The sequence below is a fragment of the Hylaeus volcanicus genome, chromosome 1 (genome assembly GCF_026283585.1).
Source record: "Hylaeus volcanicus isolate JK05 chromosome 1, UHH_iyHylVolc1.0_haploid, whole genome shotgun sequence".
Lineage (NCBI taxonomy): Eukaryota > Metazoa > Arthropoda > Insecta > Hymenoptera > Colletidae > Hylaeus > Hylaeus volcanicus.
Window position 1 is genome coordinate 29,465,756 of NC_071976.1, and position 13,511 is coordinate 29,479,266.

The 13,511-nt window shown below is 31.3% G+C and overlaps 5 protein-coding genes across 8 annotated transcripts; 3 read left to right on the forward strand and 2 right to left on the reverse strand.

Moving 5' to 3' along the window:
* Positions 1-23: 23 nt before the first annotated feature.
* Positions 24-4,136, forward strand: LOC128878019 (methyltransferase-like 26). 2 transcript variants are annotated; one of them, XM_054125830.1, is made up of 3 exons: positions 24-295; positions 2,953-3,018; positions 3,157-4,136. In XM_054125830.1, exons 2-3 carry the CDS (start codon positions 2,984-2,986, stop codon positions 3,800-3,802), a joined length of 681 nt encoding a protein of 226 aa, XP_053981805.1. In that variant the 5' UTR covers positions 24-295; positions 2,953-2,983; the 3' UTR covers positions 3,803-4,136. The 2 variants fall into 2 exon arrangements, with proteins under 2 accessions (XP_053981805.1, XP_053981895.1); XM_054125920.1 differs by having other exon boundaries at positions 55-87.
* LOC128877609 (dnaJ homolog subfamily C member 21-like) lies at positions 305-2,942 on the forward strand. Its single transcript, XM_054125097.1, has one exon. It carries the CDS (start codon positions 615-617, stop codon positions 2,538-2,540), a length of 1,926 nt encoding a protein of 641 aa, XP_053981072.1. The 5' UTR covers positions 305-614; the 3' UTR covers positions 2,541-2,942.
* LOC128877669 (ATPase WRNIP1-like) lies at positions 3,882-6,507 on the reverse strand. 3 transcript variants are annotated; one of them, XM_054125222.1, is made up of 6 exons: positions 6,365-6,507; positions 5,756-6,042; positions 5,500-5,688; positions 4,555-5,365; positions 4,171-4,392; positions 3,882-4,114 (listed from the first exon to the last, which is right to left on the reverse strand). In XM_054125222.1, the coding sequence occupies exons 2-6, from the start codon at positions 6,032-6,034 to the stop codon at positions 4,008-4,010; spliced, it is 1,608 nt and encodes a 535-aa protein (XP_053981197.1). In that variant the 5' UTR covers positions 6,035-6,042; positions 6,365-6,507; the 3' UTR covers positions 3,882-4,007. The 3 variants fall into 3 exon arrangements, with proteins under 3 accessions (XP_053981197.1, XP_053981244.1, XP_053981327.1); XM_054125269.1 differs by lacking the exon at positions 6,365-6,507 and adding an exon at positions 6,259-6,283; XM_054125352.1 differs by having other exon boundaries at positions 3,882-4,392.
* A 143-nt stretch (positions 6,508-6,650) lies between these two features.
* Positions 6,651-10,215, forward strand: LOC128877547 (protein O-mannosyltransferase 1). The gene is made up of 7 exons (XM_054124974.1): positions 6,651-6,791; positions 7,054-7,232; positions 7,303-7,604; positions 7,847-8,021; positions 8,097-9,183; positions 9,259-9,560; positions 9,643-10,215. Exons 1-7 carry the CDS (start codon positions 6,678-6,680, stop codon positions 9,827-9,829), a joined length of 2,346 nt encoding a protein of 781 aa, XP_053980949.1. The 5' UTR covers positions 6,651-6,677; the 3' UTR covers positions 9,830-10,215.
* LOC128877846 (BTB/POZ domain-containing protein 2-like) lies at positions 10,012-13,244 on the reverse strand. Its single transcript, XM_054125485.1, has 5 exons — positions 12,842-13,244; positions 11,740-12,721; positions 11,416-11,670; positions 11,040-11,216; positions 10,012-10,961 (listed from the first exon to the last, which is right to left on the reverse strand). Exons 2-5 carry the CDS (start codon positions 12,625-12,627, stop codon positions 10,782-10,784), a joined length of 1,500 nt encoding a protein of 499 aa, XP_053981460.1. The 5' UTR covers positions 12,628-12,721; positions 12,842-13,244; the 3' UTR covers positions 10,012-10,781.
* Positions 13,245-13,511: the final 267 nt, after the last annotated feature.

Genomic DNA, 13,511 nt, shown 5'->3' on the forward strand with positions numbered 1-13,511 from the left:
TGTACATATACACACTCGCGCTCCTTTACTTTTAGTTCGTTTACGTAAAGTAGGGGGTGGCACAAACTTTGCTTCAAAGTGTTAGGTGTATGTATGGTGTATCATTCTATATAATTTTGAAATTAGGTCAGAAATCCCTATACTAAATATCTAGATAAAGAAATGTGACAAGTGTACCGTGTTGTACCGTGTACCTATAGAAATAAAGTTAATTTTATGTATGGTGGGATTTTTTATATGACCAAACATAACCTGAAATTTGATGCTCAACTTAGTGAAAATAAGTTACATCTTGGTAGGTGAATAACGATCATTTACAAGAAATCTTAAGATTGAATGTACTTTCATTACGGATTTTTTAACGGAAGTATTTACGGCATGAATCAGTAATAGTCTCTAAGTGATATTCGATAAGACGTATGTTCGATTTACAAGTGTAAACATGTTTTAAATTATGTGTGATTGAACGTCTGTGTATGACTGAAACATGAACATTTCTCGTTATTCAAGTGTTGATCTTACTTCTTTTAGCACATGATTTATATAGCTTTGTATTACGTGAGATTACACATCAATTTTTAACATTGGAGTAAACAATATTATTCATTGTTACAATGAAATGTCACTACGAGGTACTAGGAGTAGCACGAAATGCTTCTGATAATGACTTGAAAAAAGCTTATAGGAAACTGGCATTGAAATGGCATCCTGACAAAAATTTGGAGAATATAGAGGAAGCAAAAGAACAATTTCAAATTGTTCAACAAGCTTGGGAAGTATTAAGTGATCCTCATGAACGTGCTTGGTATGATAATCATCGTGAAGCTATCTTAAAAGGTGGCATTGGCGAAGATTACAAAGATGATTCTATCGATCTCTTCCAATATTTCTCAACCACTTGCTTTAAAGGATATGGAGATGATGAAAAAGGATTTTTTACTGTTTACCGCAAAGTTTTTGAAAAACTTACGGTTGAAGATGCAGAATTTGCAAAAGAAGGAGATTCGGATGAAGATGTTCCAGACTTTGGGAATTCAACAAGTTCATATGAAGAAGTTGTTCATACTTTTTATGCTTATTGGCAAAGTTATAGTACAAAAAGATCGTTTGCTTGGTTAGATCCTTACGATGTAAGGAGTGCTCCTAATAGAAAAGTTGCACGTCTTATTGAAAAAGAAAATAAGAAGATTCGTGATAAAGCTAAAAGAGAAAGAAATGAACAAGTAAGAAATTTAGTTGCTTTTGTACGTAAACGTGATAAACGAGTCCAAGCTCATGCAGCAAAGCTTGCTGAACGTGCCAAAGAAAATTTGAAAAAAGTGGAAGAACGGAAAAAGCAGCAATTATTAGAACGACAAAAACAATTGAAAGAACATAAAGAATCTGAGTGGTCTAAATTTTCAAACATGGAAGGTGAACTTAAAAATATTGAAGCTAATCTTGCTCAAGAATTTGGTGAAAATTTATCTTCTGATGGAGACACTGAAGATGAAAACACTGTAGATGATAATACTCTTTACTGTGTAGCTTGCAATAAAATATTTAAAACACATAAAGCATTTACAAATCATGAAAATTCTAAAAAGCACAAAGATAATATTGTTATTATGAAGGCTGCGATGATAAAAGATGATAAAGAATTTGAAAGTTCTCCAGATAGTGATATTAGCTCGCAAACAACTTCAGAAAGTGAAAGAAAATTGGCAACAGATTCGCAAATGCCTGATTTTCTGCTAAATCCTGTTCAAAATAGCTCATACAATGAAGGTAATACTAAGGAAGAAATTTCAGAAGAAGAATTAATATCAGATGATGAAGATTTGAACAACTCAACAAAAGTTAAAGGTAGAGAATCTCACATGGAAGGAACTTCATTTGCTGAAGACCCTCAGATGGGTGATGCTATTTATGTTCCACCTAAACTAATTGAAAATGATAATGATTGTGTCACTTCTGAGGATGAGCTTATTTCTGATCAAGAAGACGAAGAAGTTCTACAACCTAAAAAACAAAAGAAGAAGAAAAAACGAAAAAATGTTCAGAATCCATTGGCAGAGCAAGTTAGCGACGAAGAAGATACAAGTATTAATGAGGATATATTTTTATCAAAAAAGCAACGTAGAAAGCAGCAACAAAAAAAGGCAATGTTAAGTAAAGTTGTAGAAAATAATCAGCAGATGTCCAATGAGAAAGAGGAGATCGAAGATCATGCAGAGAAAGAAGTCGATGAAGCAGAATTATTTTCTGATAATCTAGAAACAAATAACACAATTAATGAGAAACTTAGAAACAAAAAGGCTAAAAATGCAAAAAAATTAAATAGCGAAACTAAAAGTAGAAAAGATTTACAAGTTACAGAAACTGCAGATTCAGTCCACCTTTGTATCACATGTAAAGCTGAATTTCCTAGTAAAAATAAATTATTTGAACATTTGAAACAAAAAGGACACTCTGTATATGTTCCGAACACAGTAAAAAATAAGAAAAATCATGAAAGGTTAAGCAAAAGCAAAAGAAACAGTGACAAAAAGAGTCATTAATTGTATACAAAAAAACATACATAATGTAGCTTAATTTATTGTAATTAGCTCAAGGGATGAGAAAGATATTCAATTAATAAAGTTATGCTATAAATTATAATGTGTTATTGTATCTTTTACACATATTATACATGTTTATACCTTGTCCAAATTAAATGTTTAAATAAAGAAATTATTAAGGAATTATTCAATAAATTGTACAGCATTTGCAATGTCAGTATCTAAAGAATGAATGTAATAACAACAACAAAATTTGATACCGTTTATTTGTAGAAATTTCGAATAAAAGTAATTTGGGGTATACTGTATAAATTCGAAATGTTATTTAAATTTTATGTTAGATTTAATACTAAAACATAATGTATACAAATTTAATTTATGTCTGCAAAATGTTTATACTTGAATTTTTCAGGTAACATTCAAAATCAATGTGACGATTAAGTATGAATACAATTATCCATTGTGCTGCTAATCATAGGTAAGATTTGCGCACCTTTTTCTCTTTTTTTTTCTGTAAATATTTTTGATACAAATATATATAGAAAAGTAAAATCTACGTTTCATTAAATAAAGAATTTCAGTATAATTCAAGTAATATGTTCAACTCTAATTTAAGGTCTAGTATCATGGCTGCCAAAAAACTTATTTATCCTGCAGCTGATCGTAACAAGGATCCAATACTTTCCGTTCTTCGAGAGTATATTCAACATGGTTCAAATCAAATTTTTTTGGAGATTGCATCTGGTTCTGGACAACACATAGCTCATTTTGCTCCTCATTTTCCACATATTACATTTTATCCTTCGGAATATGAACGAAGATTGTTAGAAAGTATTGCTGCGCATGCAAACGGGTTTGCAAATATAAAACATCCTTTAAGAGTAGATATTACCACAGATTTTCGTACTTGGGGCAATGGTATTTTTAAGGAATCAAGCATTGATTATATGTATAATGCAAACATGATGCACATTTCGCCTTACGAATGTTCTATTGGTTTATTTCAAAATGCAGGTAAATTACTGAAAGACAATGGTTATTTATTTACGTATGGACCATATGCTATAGATGGAAAAATAACGCCAGAAAGTAATGTTAACTTTAATAAATCTTTGAAGATTCAAGATTCAAGTTGGGGTCTTAGAGACCTTCAAGATTTAAGAGAACTGGCACAGGAAAATGGTATTAAATTACTAGACATTGTTGATATGCCTGCTAATAATAAAACTATCATATGGAAAAAAATTTCAAATGAAAAATAAAGCTTGATTTGTTAAGTTTATTCAGCATTATTTTAAGATATTTGAATTTCATAAAAAAATATAAATACTATTCTCCATGTAATATAAAAACTGTATATATATTTCAGATTTGATAATTAATACATTATGTTGCTTATTTGTTAAGTAATACTGTATATATCTTTATTATCGTACGTTTTATTAATTTTGGTTTAAAGTTATATGTTCACGAGATATAATTTTGATCGAAAAAGTTCACATTTTCTAATCCTTCTGGTAAATAATTTAGTCCTGACTCATCTTTATGTCTCATGTTATAGTTTTTACCATATCCTGAAATAAAATTTACATGAAATATGTTGTTGTCTTTTTAATGGTAAATTAATTACCAAGATTTTTCATCAGTTTTGTTGGAGCATTCCTTAAGTGTAAGGGTACTCCTGGCTGAGGACCTTTGTGTTCAGCTACTACTCTTTGAGCAGCTCTGAGAGCATCTTCCATTAATCTTGATTTTGGTGCTCTTGCCAAGTACGTTGTACATTGTGCTAAAAGTACATCGCACTCGGGCATTCCTATCATTTTACAGCCATGCATTGTATGTATGGCAATTCCTAGAAGTGATTTAATGCGTTACCAAAATTTCAATATAGTAGTTGTTCTACAGTAAGTCTAATAGGAGGTCTGTAATAAGACCTCCAATTATGCGATCTCGAGTTACACTAATTAGTAAGTAAGTCGAGAACACACTATATTATAAAAAAATTGGATACTACCAAGAGCTTTTGGATCTTCTAAACCAATATCTTCGCATGCCATTCGTACTAATCTTCGTGCGATATAAACTGGATCTTCACCGCCTAATATCATTCTGGTTAGCCAGTAAATGGAAGCATTTTCATCACTTGCTCTAACAGATTTATGTAAAGCAGAAATCATATCATAATGCTGTTCACCTTTTTTATCATACAACATGTGAGACTTTTTAAGGCTTTCCTTAATGTCATCCAATGTTATTGTTACAGGACCAGTTTCTAAAAATTCTTCCTCATTAGGTATTTTAGATTGAATTGCTAATTCAAGACCACCTAAAGCTATTCGAGCATCACCATCGGATGTTCCTGCTAACCATTCTATGGTTGGTTCATCTATAATGAACTTGGGTACTTTTGTAGTATCTTCTAATTTTTTTGATGAGTTGTACACTACACCTTCTACCGAGGATACAGCTTTAGTTAATATAGATATCAGGTTAGGTACAGATAATTTTTCTAAAACAATGACTCTGCAACGACTTAAAAGTGCAGAATTTAAACTGAATGAAGGATTTTCTGTTGTAGCTCCGATTAATGTAATAGTCCCAGATTCAACATGAGGCAGAAATACATCTTGTTGGCCTTTATTGAAACGATGTATTTCATCCATGAATACCACTGTACGTCTTTTAAATTTTAATTCATTAGAAGCAACAGTGATTACTTCTCGTATTTCATTAACTCCAGCCATTGCTGCAGATAGCTTAACATATCTCATTTTACTATCTGATTTATTTTTACATATATGAGCTATGACATTTGCCAGAGATGTCTAAAATTATACGAATTTTATATTTATGTAAATGATATTTAGTATTGATTTAAGTATTATCTATAATAGTATTAAAATTAATATCTAATCAATAAATTGTAAATCAATTTTGTAGTCTTGGACAAGATAAATACCTTTCCACAACCAGGTGGTCCCCAAAGAATTATATTTGGTATTTCAGATTTACGTAATAATTGAGAGAGTATAGTGGATGGCCCAAGAATATGTGTTTGCCCAATATATCCTACAAGTGTTGTAGGTCTCATCCGTTCTGCAAGTGGTACATGGGCATTTCCAAGAGGCTTTTTAACTTCTTTATCTATCTAGAAATGATGTAGTTAATGACTATTTCAAATTTAATCATCACTGTTTGTTTTATAAAATAATTACATTGTAATTAGATTCAATTTTTTGATTTTCAATATTTCTGTTTAATGATGTTGATTCCGTTAAATTATTTTTTCTTTTCATCGTCCCCAAATTACCCCTTTTTGCTTTTGTGTCATTCAGTTTCATTAATTTCCTTGCAGGACTACTATCCTGAAAGGATGTTGAAGATTCATTGCTCCCAGATTCGTTTAAAAATAAACATTTACTAACATGACCTTCTATAATCGCAGAAGAGAATTCTTTGAAACAAACAGGGCAAGCAATTTGATCACTGCTCATGTTTAAATCTGAAACAGAAAAGTTTGTATAAACGCAGTTATATTTCATAATTCTTACGTGAATATATTTGTATATATTTTACAAAAAAAAAAAAATGAAAATAAATCAACAACGAATCTTTTAAATGACCAAGTAACACTCAATAGAAATTATACAGTTTCGTGTCGATGAAAATGTTGAGTCGATTTATAATTGTTCAAAAGATCAAAAAAAAACTTTCCTACTTTGTAAAATAATATATGGTACGAAATTACCGCGCGGTGCGCAGTGTGGATAATGAAGGAGAATTTTCGACGACGGTACCGTTATATGATACTGTATCGTGCTAACCTGAGATTAATGGTAACTTTTATCAATTCAATACATTAAATCTTTCTATATTCTAGCGCAGTATCTAGCAACTTGAATTTTACACATAGCAGTAAGGAAGTTCAGATATTATCGTCTCATTCAGAGACCGAAATTTTTAAAACAATAGTGTCGTGTCAAACTATTGGTCAATTGATGACGTGTACGACGCCGACGCTAGACGCCAAGTATAGTGGTGTCGACGTTTCACTTGATTTGTTTGAAGTGAATCAATCAGAATAATCGAACACCAACGACGTGTACAAGACTGCTCCAATAACAGTGAATTCTTGCGATGGAAGTTCGACGCAGGCGAACAAGGACGCAGGATAACAAGCAAGTGCAAAGCGCCAAGTTTGATTATGAACATATTCCTGGCAATTGTGTCGAAAGCATTCAACAAGATGAGGTGAAGAATTAATTTAAAATTAGCAGAAAAACACGTTATATTTAATATCATTTTAAATCTTCTTCGATGTTTATATCTTTGTGTTTCGTTCGATATTTCCATTATGCCGATTCGAACAGATGCTCAATATTTAATTTTAGCATTTGCCATCTGTAACTCTTTTTTTTTTTTATTTCATTACATTTATATGTACGCATATATCGATGTGTTGTGTTCGCACAAATTATACTACTATTAACATGTTCATAATTTTTTTAAATAGACGGATAAAGAAATTGCTTCGTACACGTTTGAGAAATCTGAGATGCAAAAACAATTGGCGAACACAGGAGCGCGAATACGGATTAAAATAAGTCTCGAGGTCGATATCATTTCGCTTATTTTATTGTTAGCTGGGATTATTACTCGGCTTTATCGCTTAGAAGAACCACGAAGTATAGTGTAAGTTACTTTAATATTAAGGACAAGCTTTGAGTTGAATAATTGATAATTTAATAATTCCTTAAAACAGATTCGACGAATTGCACTACGGAAAATACGTGGGGCTCTACATGAAGAGAACGTTTTTTTTCGATTCACATCCTCCTCTAGGAAAACAGCTTATTTCCGCAGCTGCGTATTTAGCGGGTTTTGATGGACAATTCAAATTCGATAGAATAGGAAGTCCATATGCGGATGCTGTTCCATTGTTCGCATTACGATTAATACCTGCGTTATGCGGCAGCCTTTTAATTCCAACAGCTTATCACTTAATTTTAGAATTAGGTCTAAAACAGTGGACTGCTACATTAGCGGGAATATTACTATTACTTGGTAATTAATTATACGTATCATATTTTTTCACCAATATATTTTACTAGTATAATTGAAAATATACATTATTCTTCTACTTATCAAATAAAATAGAATCCAAATGCGGCTAATAAGTAATACAAGTTGAGATTAAAATTTTCTATAAATCTTAATCTCAAGTTGTATTGCTTCATATGACCAAGTATTTTACTTTATCAGTGTACTCACGGTTTTCATTTGATATAATTTTGTTAATATTTCAGACAATGCTCTTTTAACACAATCCAGGTTTATCTTGATGGAAAGTATTTTAATGCAATTTTCATTGCTTGGGTTGATATGCATTATAAAATTTAGAAAAGTAATGGATCAACCAACAAATTTGTTTTGGTGGATATGGCTGACTTTGGGTATTGCAAGCTTAACATGTGCATTATGGTATAGCTTTTAAAGTATTATGCGATTAGGATAAGTAAACTTATTGCGGTAAATTTAAAAAGATTTTCTTTTCAGTGTAAAGTATGTTGGATTGTATTCATTAACTCTTGCTATATCGTTAATTGTTTATGATTACTGGACTTTAATACCAAGGAAGACTTTATCTAGCACAGTATTATGTATTCATCTAGTAATGAGAATGTTTGTAATATTGGGCGTTATTTGTACCATTTATTTGACTGTATTTTATATACACTTGTCTATACTTTCTAAAGCTGGACCACATGATGCGGTAATGACAAGTGCATTCCAAGCAAGTTTAGATGGTGGTCTTGCTAGCATTACAAAAGGCCAACCTTTAGAAGTAACGCATGGGTCTCAAATAACTTTAAGACACACATATGGCAGAGCTTGCTGGCTTCATAGTCACAATCATATGTATCCACTAAGATATCCAGACAATAGAGGCAGTTCGCATCAGCAACAAGTTACATGTTACTCTTTTAAAGATGTCAACAATTGGTGGATTGTGAAGAAGCCAGAGAGAAATGATTTAGTTGTTACAAAACCTTGTGAACCAATAAAACATGGAGATGTGATACAATTAGTGCATGGAATTACAAGTAGAGCATTAAATTCACACGATGTTGCAGCTCCAATGACACCTCAGAGTCAAGAAGTTTCTTGTTACATTGATTATAATGTGTCTATGCCTGCTCAAAATCTTTGGAAAGTAGAAATTACTAATAGGGATAATGTTGGTATTGTTTGGCATGCGATTCAAAGCCAAGTGCGTTTAATACATGTAAATACAGACTATGCTTTGAAATTTAGTGGAAGACAATTGCCTGATTGGGGTTTTAATCAGCATGAAGTAGTGGCAGATAAATTTGTGGATCAAACAGATTCCATATGGAACGTTGAAGAACATAGGTACACTAAAAATGAAGATCAAAAACAAAGAGAGAGAGAATTAATCAATGCTGAAATGATTCCATTACAAGCTACCACTTTGAGTTTTTGGGAGAAGTTTGTAGAATTACAAATAAAAATGCTCTTCAGTGGTCAAGAAGGACAGAATAGTCACATGTATTCCAGTGATCCTTTAGATTGGCCTCTAATGTCTAGAGGAATTGCATATTGGGTTTCAAATGATAGTAATGTAAGTATATATTTGCACAAATCTTCGAGTTTCGTAATATTTGTTGGTATTTAATATTTTCATTTTTTATCACAGGCTCAAGTACATCTTTTAGGAAATATAGTAATTTGGTACTCCGGAACAGTCTGTATACTCATATATATATTATTATTAATATTTTATATGTTACGTAGAAGACGAATGTGTTTCGATATCGCGTACAAGGAATGGAACAAATTTTCTAATATTGGAAGCACATTATTAACTGGATACTTGTTACATTTCTTGCCCTTCTTTTTTGTTGAAAGAACTCTTTTTCTTCATCATTATTTACCGGCATTCATTTTTAAACTATTACTCACAGTCGCAACAATTGAACATCTATACTACTTAATTACGTATGTTGGCACATCAATATATACAATTCTTTCTATTAATTAAGTAGAAAGAATTCATGAATATTTTTCTTTATACTTTCAGAACTCGATATCAACAGAAACTGTCATTACGTATAGTAAAATGTAGTATTTTCATATGGTTATTATCCATTACTTATGTATTTAAGAAATTTACTGTGCTCAGTTATGGAACAACACATTTAAGCGCCAAGGAAGTTTTAAAACTGAGATGGCGGGATACATGGGACTTCATTGTACATAAAACGTGAAGGAATTATTAAAGCTAAGATATTTTCTTTTAAATAAATATTTACAATGTATTGTTAGTTACTTGTACCGAAGAACTTGTCTTGAGGTATATTAATTACATCACGATGATAAGAAATATGTATCTTGTATGTTATGATGCACAAATTTTAGTAACTATTGGACACAATTCACACGATTGAAATACAAGTACAGTTGACATAGATTTATTATTTTTTGTACTGTAAAATATGTAGTTACTTATATAGACTGATTACATTTTAAAATCTATTTGTTAATTATTATATTCGTTTATATACGTAATACACAAAATCAAGCACAAAATCTGTAACATTTATGATAGTTATATATTAATGTGTAATATAAAATTTATATAGTTTATTAAAAATTTGTATCTTTAAAATTTATTTTTAAAAAGAGCCCAATAAATCAAATGTGATAGACAAACATTTTGTATCTTACATTTGCATTTTTATACATCAAAAACAAAGATTTCATATGCATCTTAGGACATGGGTATAAAATTAAACAAAACATAACAGATGAATAGTGAATGGTATATGATATGTGATAAATAGATAATTACATTTTTGTATAGTAACAAAAATCATTAGAAACTATAAATAATTGTAATGAAAATAAATTTAGAGGGAGAAACAGAAGTACATATGATACTAATATGCAATGTAACTTTTAATAAAGATAGTTAAATTGTAAAATTCAAGTTTTTTGTTTGTATTGCAAACGTTAATATTTTTATATAAATTAAAAAAATTTGTTTTATACAGGGCTGACTTTCACTACAACTATAACCGACGAGTATAATTTTGTACAGTTCTTAAATTTAATTTGAAATTTTTTATAAAGGATAGCACCGTGACTGATATAGTTCAAAAAATAAAATAATGCGCTAATATAATGTACAATAAAGTAGACTTTCGTCTTATCACAAATTTATATGTATGGTTCTGATTGTTGTGTAAAAATTATAGATCGAATGAGACCATCTCGCACACTATCGACTTCTTGGCCAATACCAAATGAGAACAATACAGTATCACAGGTCATACTTTGAGTACAGACTCCCATTGGGTACCAACCAACTTTGTTAAAAACAACTCCAACTCGATAAACCTATAGTTGAAAAAGGAACAGGAATAACTTGCAAAACTATTTCAAACTTACTATTCTATGTACTATTTGAACATATACCTTATTTTTTTGAATGTAAATAGGTCGATTAAATGTAATTTCCACAAGAGTATTAGTATTTACTTTTGTCGTAAAATGTGTGTAAGTTAAACGAGCACCGTCGGAATCAAGTAGATGAGCATATAAAATTTCAGTGTATGATGTAGCAAGACTCAAAACATGGTTCATATTGTTACCCTGTAATAAGTAGATAATATGCAGCAATTAATATCAACTAAAATCCAATTAAAGGACGAATAATGATAAAACTGATTTTTGGCTCAATGGTCTTGGACGTCCAATGGTCTTTATCTTTTCGTTTATAACAAAGGAGCCAAAAGAGTCAAAAACCATTCTTTTCAATATCTATTTTTTAATTCTGATATATGCAACTTACTCCAACAGGTATTTGTGTAGGTACTTGTACACCTAATATACAAATATTTTTATCTACACTGAAGGTAACAGATGAGTCTAATACATTTGTATTGAGACAGTCTATTTCTTCAAGTACTGATCTCAGGCAGTACTTTGGACTCTCTCGTCTATTGTCCTTGAGTACAACCGCTGGTATATTGTTCTCTCTTAATTGTCCATGACGAAAATAAGTATTGGGCTCATAGTAATGTGGACCCCCTAATCGAAAATAACTCTAAGAAAAAAAATTTCATGTGGAGTACCAAAACACAATATCCAACTTATGAATACTTGTGTAACTTACTTCAGTTTGAGATGGTATTCGAGTTTCTACTGCCCTAACTCTGCGGTCCATATTAGTTGAAAATCCTTCAGGCATAGGTGCTTTATTTCCTGTACACAATATATTCATAAGAATTGCAAAAGCTTCATCTTTGGTAAGTAATAATGACATTCCTGGCCCTTCCGCAAATTCTTGAGGGGTTAAACTTAAAAATCTAATTTTCAATAAAGCATTTCCAATTACAGATTTTAAAGACTTTCTGTCATTGACATCAAGTGATTTCCTTGCACACTCAGCTTTTGCCCAACATTCTACAGCATAAAATAATTCAATTTCAGAGTTTATTTGTAAATTTTCTTGTTCTAAAACTGTTAAAAGTGTTCCTAATTCAACATCTTTCCAACTAGTCTCTTTTAGAACTTCGTTTGTTTTCGTGCAAATAATTTGGAGACATTTTTCCATAAGCACAGGTTCCTCGAATAACTTGGCAAATTCATAAGCTCTGCAGGCTTTTTTTGGTGACAAATCAGACCATAGATATTTTGTACATTTCTCTACCAGCGAAGGAAGCATATATTTTTTGGCACAATAACATAATTCACAACCTAACTCAAAAGAACCCAAATCAACTCGGTCTGTGTATATATATTCTAGCAGAGCTTTAAAGGCTTCTGGTTGAACATCCGGAATTGGTATAGGATCATTTTTCTCTGCCATACCACCAAAGAACATTGCTTCAAAGACAGGGCTAGACATAGCCAAAAACAACTTGTGGCCCTTTAGTGTTTGTTGATGAGGTTCTTGCCCAACGATAAAATTGCAATCCGACCATTGTCCTGTCTCCAATAGATATTGACCACGTTCAGAGATCTTTTGTTTGCTGATCTGCCAATCACACGGCAGACCCATTTCCACAGATTTTTAGTATAAAATCAACTTAAATCCACAGTTACACGATGATCAAAATTGCGATGACAAAGAAAATGAATAGAAGACGCCAATCCTTTAAAATGCAAGGCTTTCATAGAAAAATATGTAGAAGAAGAACGTATTGTAAATGAAGATTTAAATATCTGATGAATAATATATTGACGAATTGAGCATAATGACTACATGTACATACCTATCTCTATGCGATACGTGTTATCGCTATAAATACAGAATATGACATAAACGATGCCAAAAAAAATACGTAGAACGAGTCAATGAGCATCAAAATATGCGCGGGAAAACTAAGTATTTTTCTAATATTACAGAACCGTATAGCGCACTGCACGAGTTTCGATTGCGTAGTTCACTCAGAGTTCCACTTCTAAAGATGATTTTTCAATTACTTAAAGAAATAGCGAGTAACAAGCAGATAGTAGAAATGTAGATTGGTAGATACCCGCATCTCGCTTAGTGTGTGGAATGCTACGCCATTTTGGTTATTCTTGCACTCCATTACACACAAACCTGAAGAACGGTACAGAACAGAAAGTATTATTATGGTAAAGAAGAGTCAAGTCCAAATTACGGGGGTAAGTGACCTCTGAAATGACCTGTAGCCATTTTGCTTTGGTCAACTATAATGCTTGAAACGCGGCAATATTTAAATGTACATCTTTCACATGACATAAAGAAAAGTAAATATGTATAATACTTTCACAGCCAATAAATAAAACAATTTTATTTGAAAAATGTCTTCTACTTCATCTCAACGCGTCCATAGATTTTATATTAATATCAAAATAATCCAATCTAGTATATTAGCGAAAAAGTTAATTATTACTATGTACTTGTTATAGTCTTCG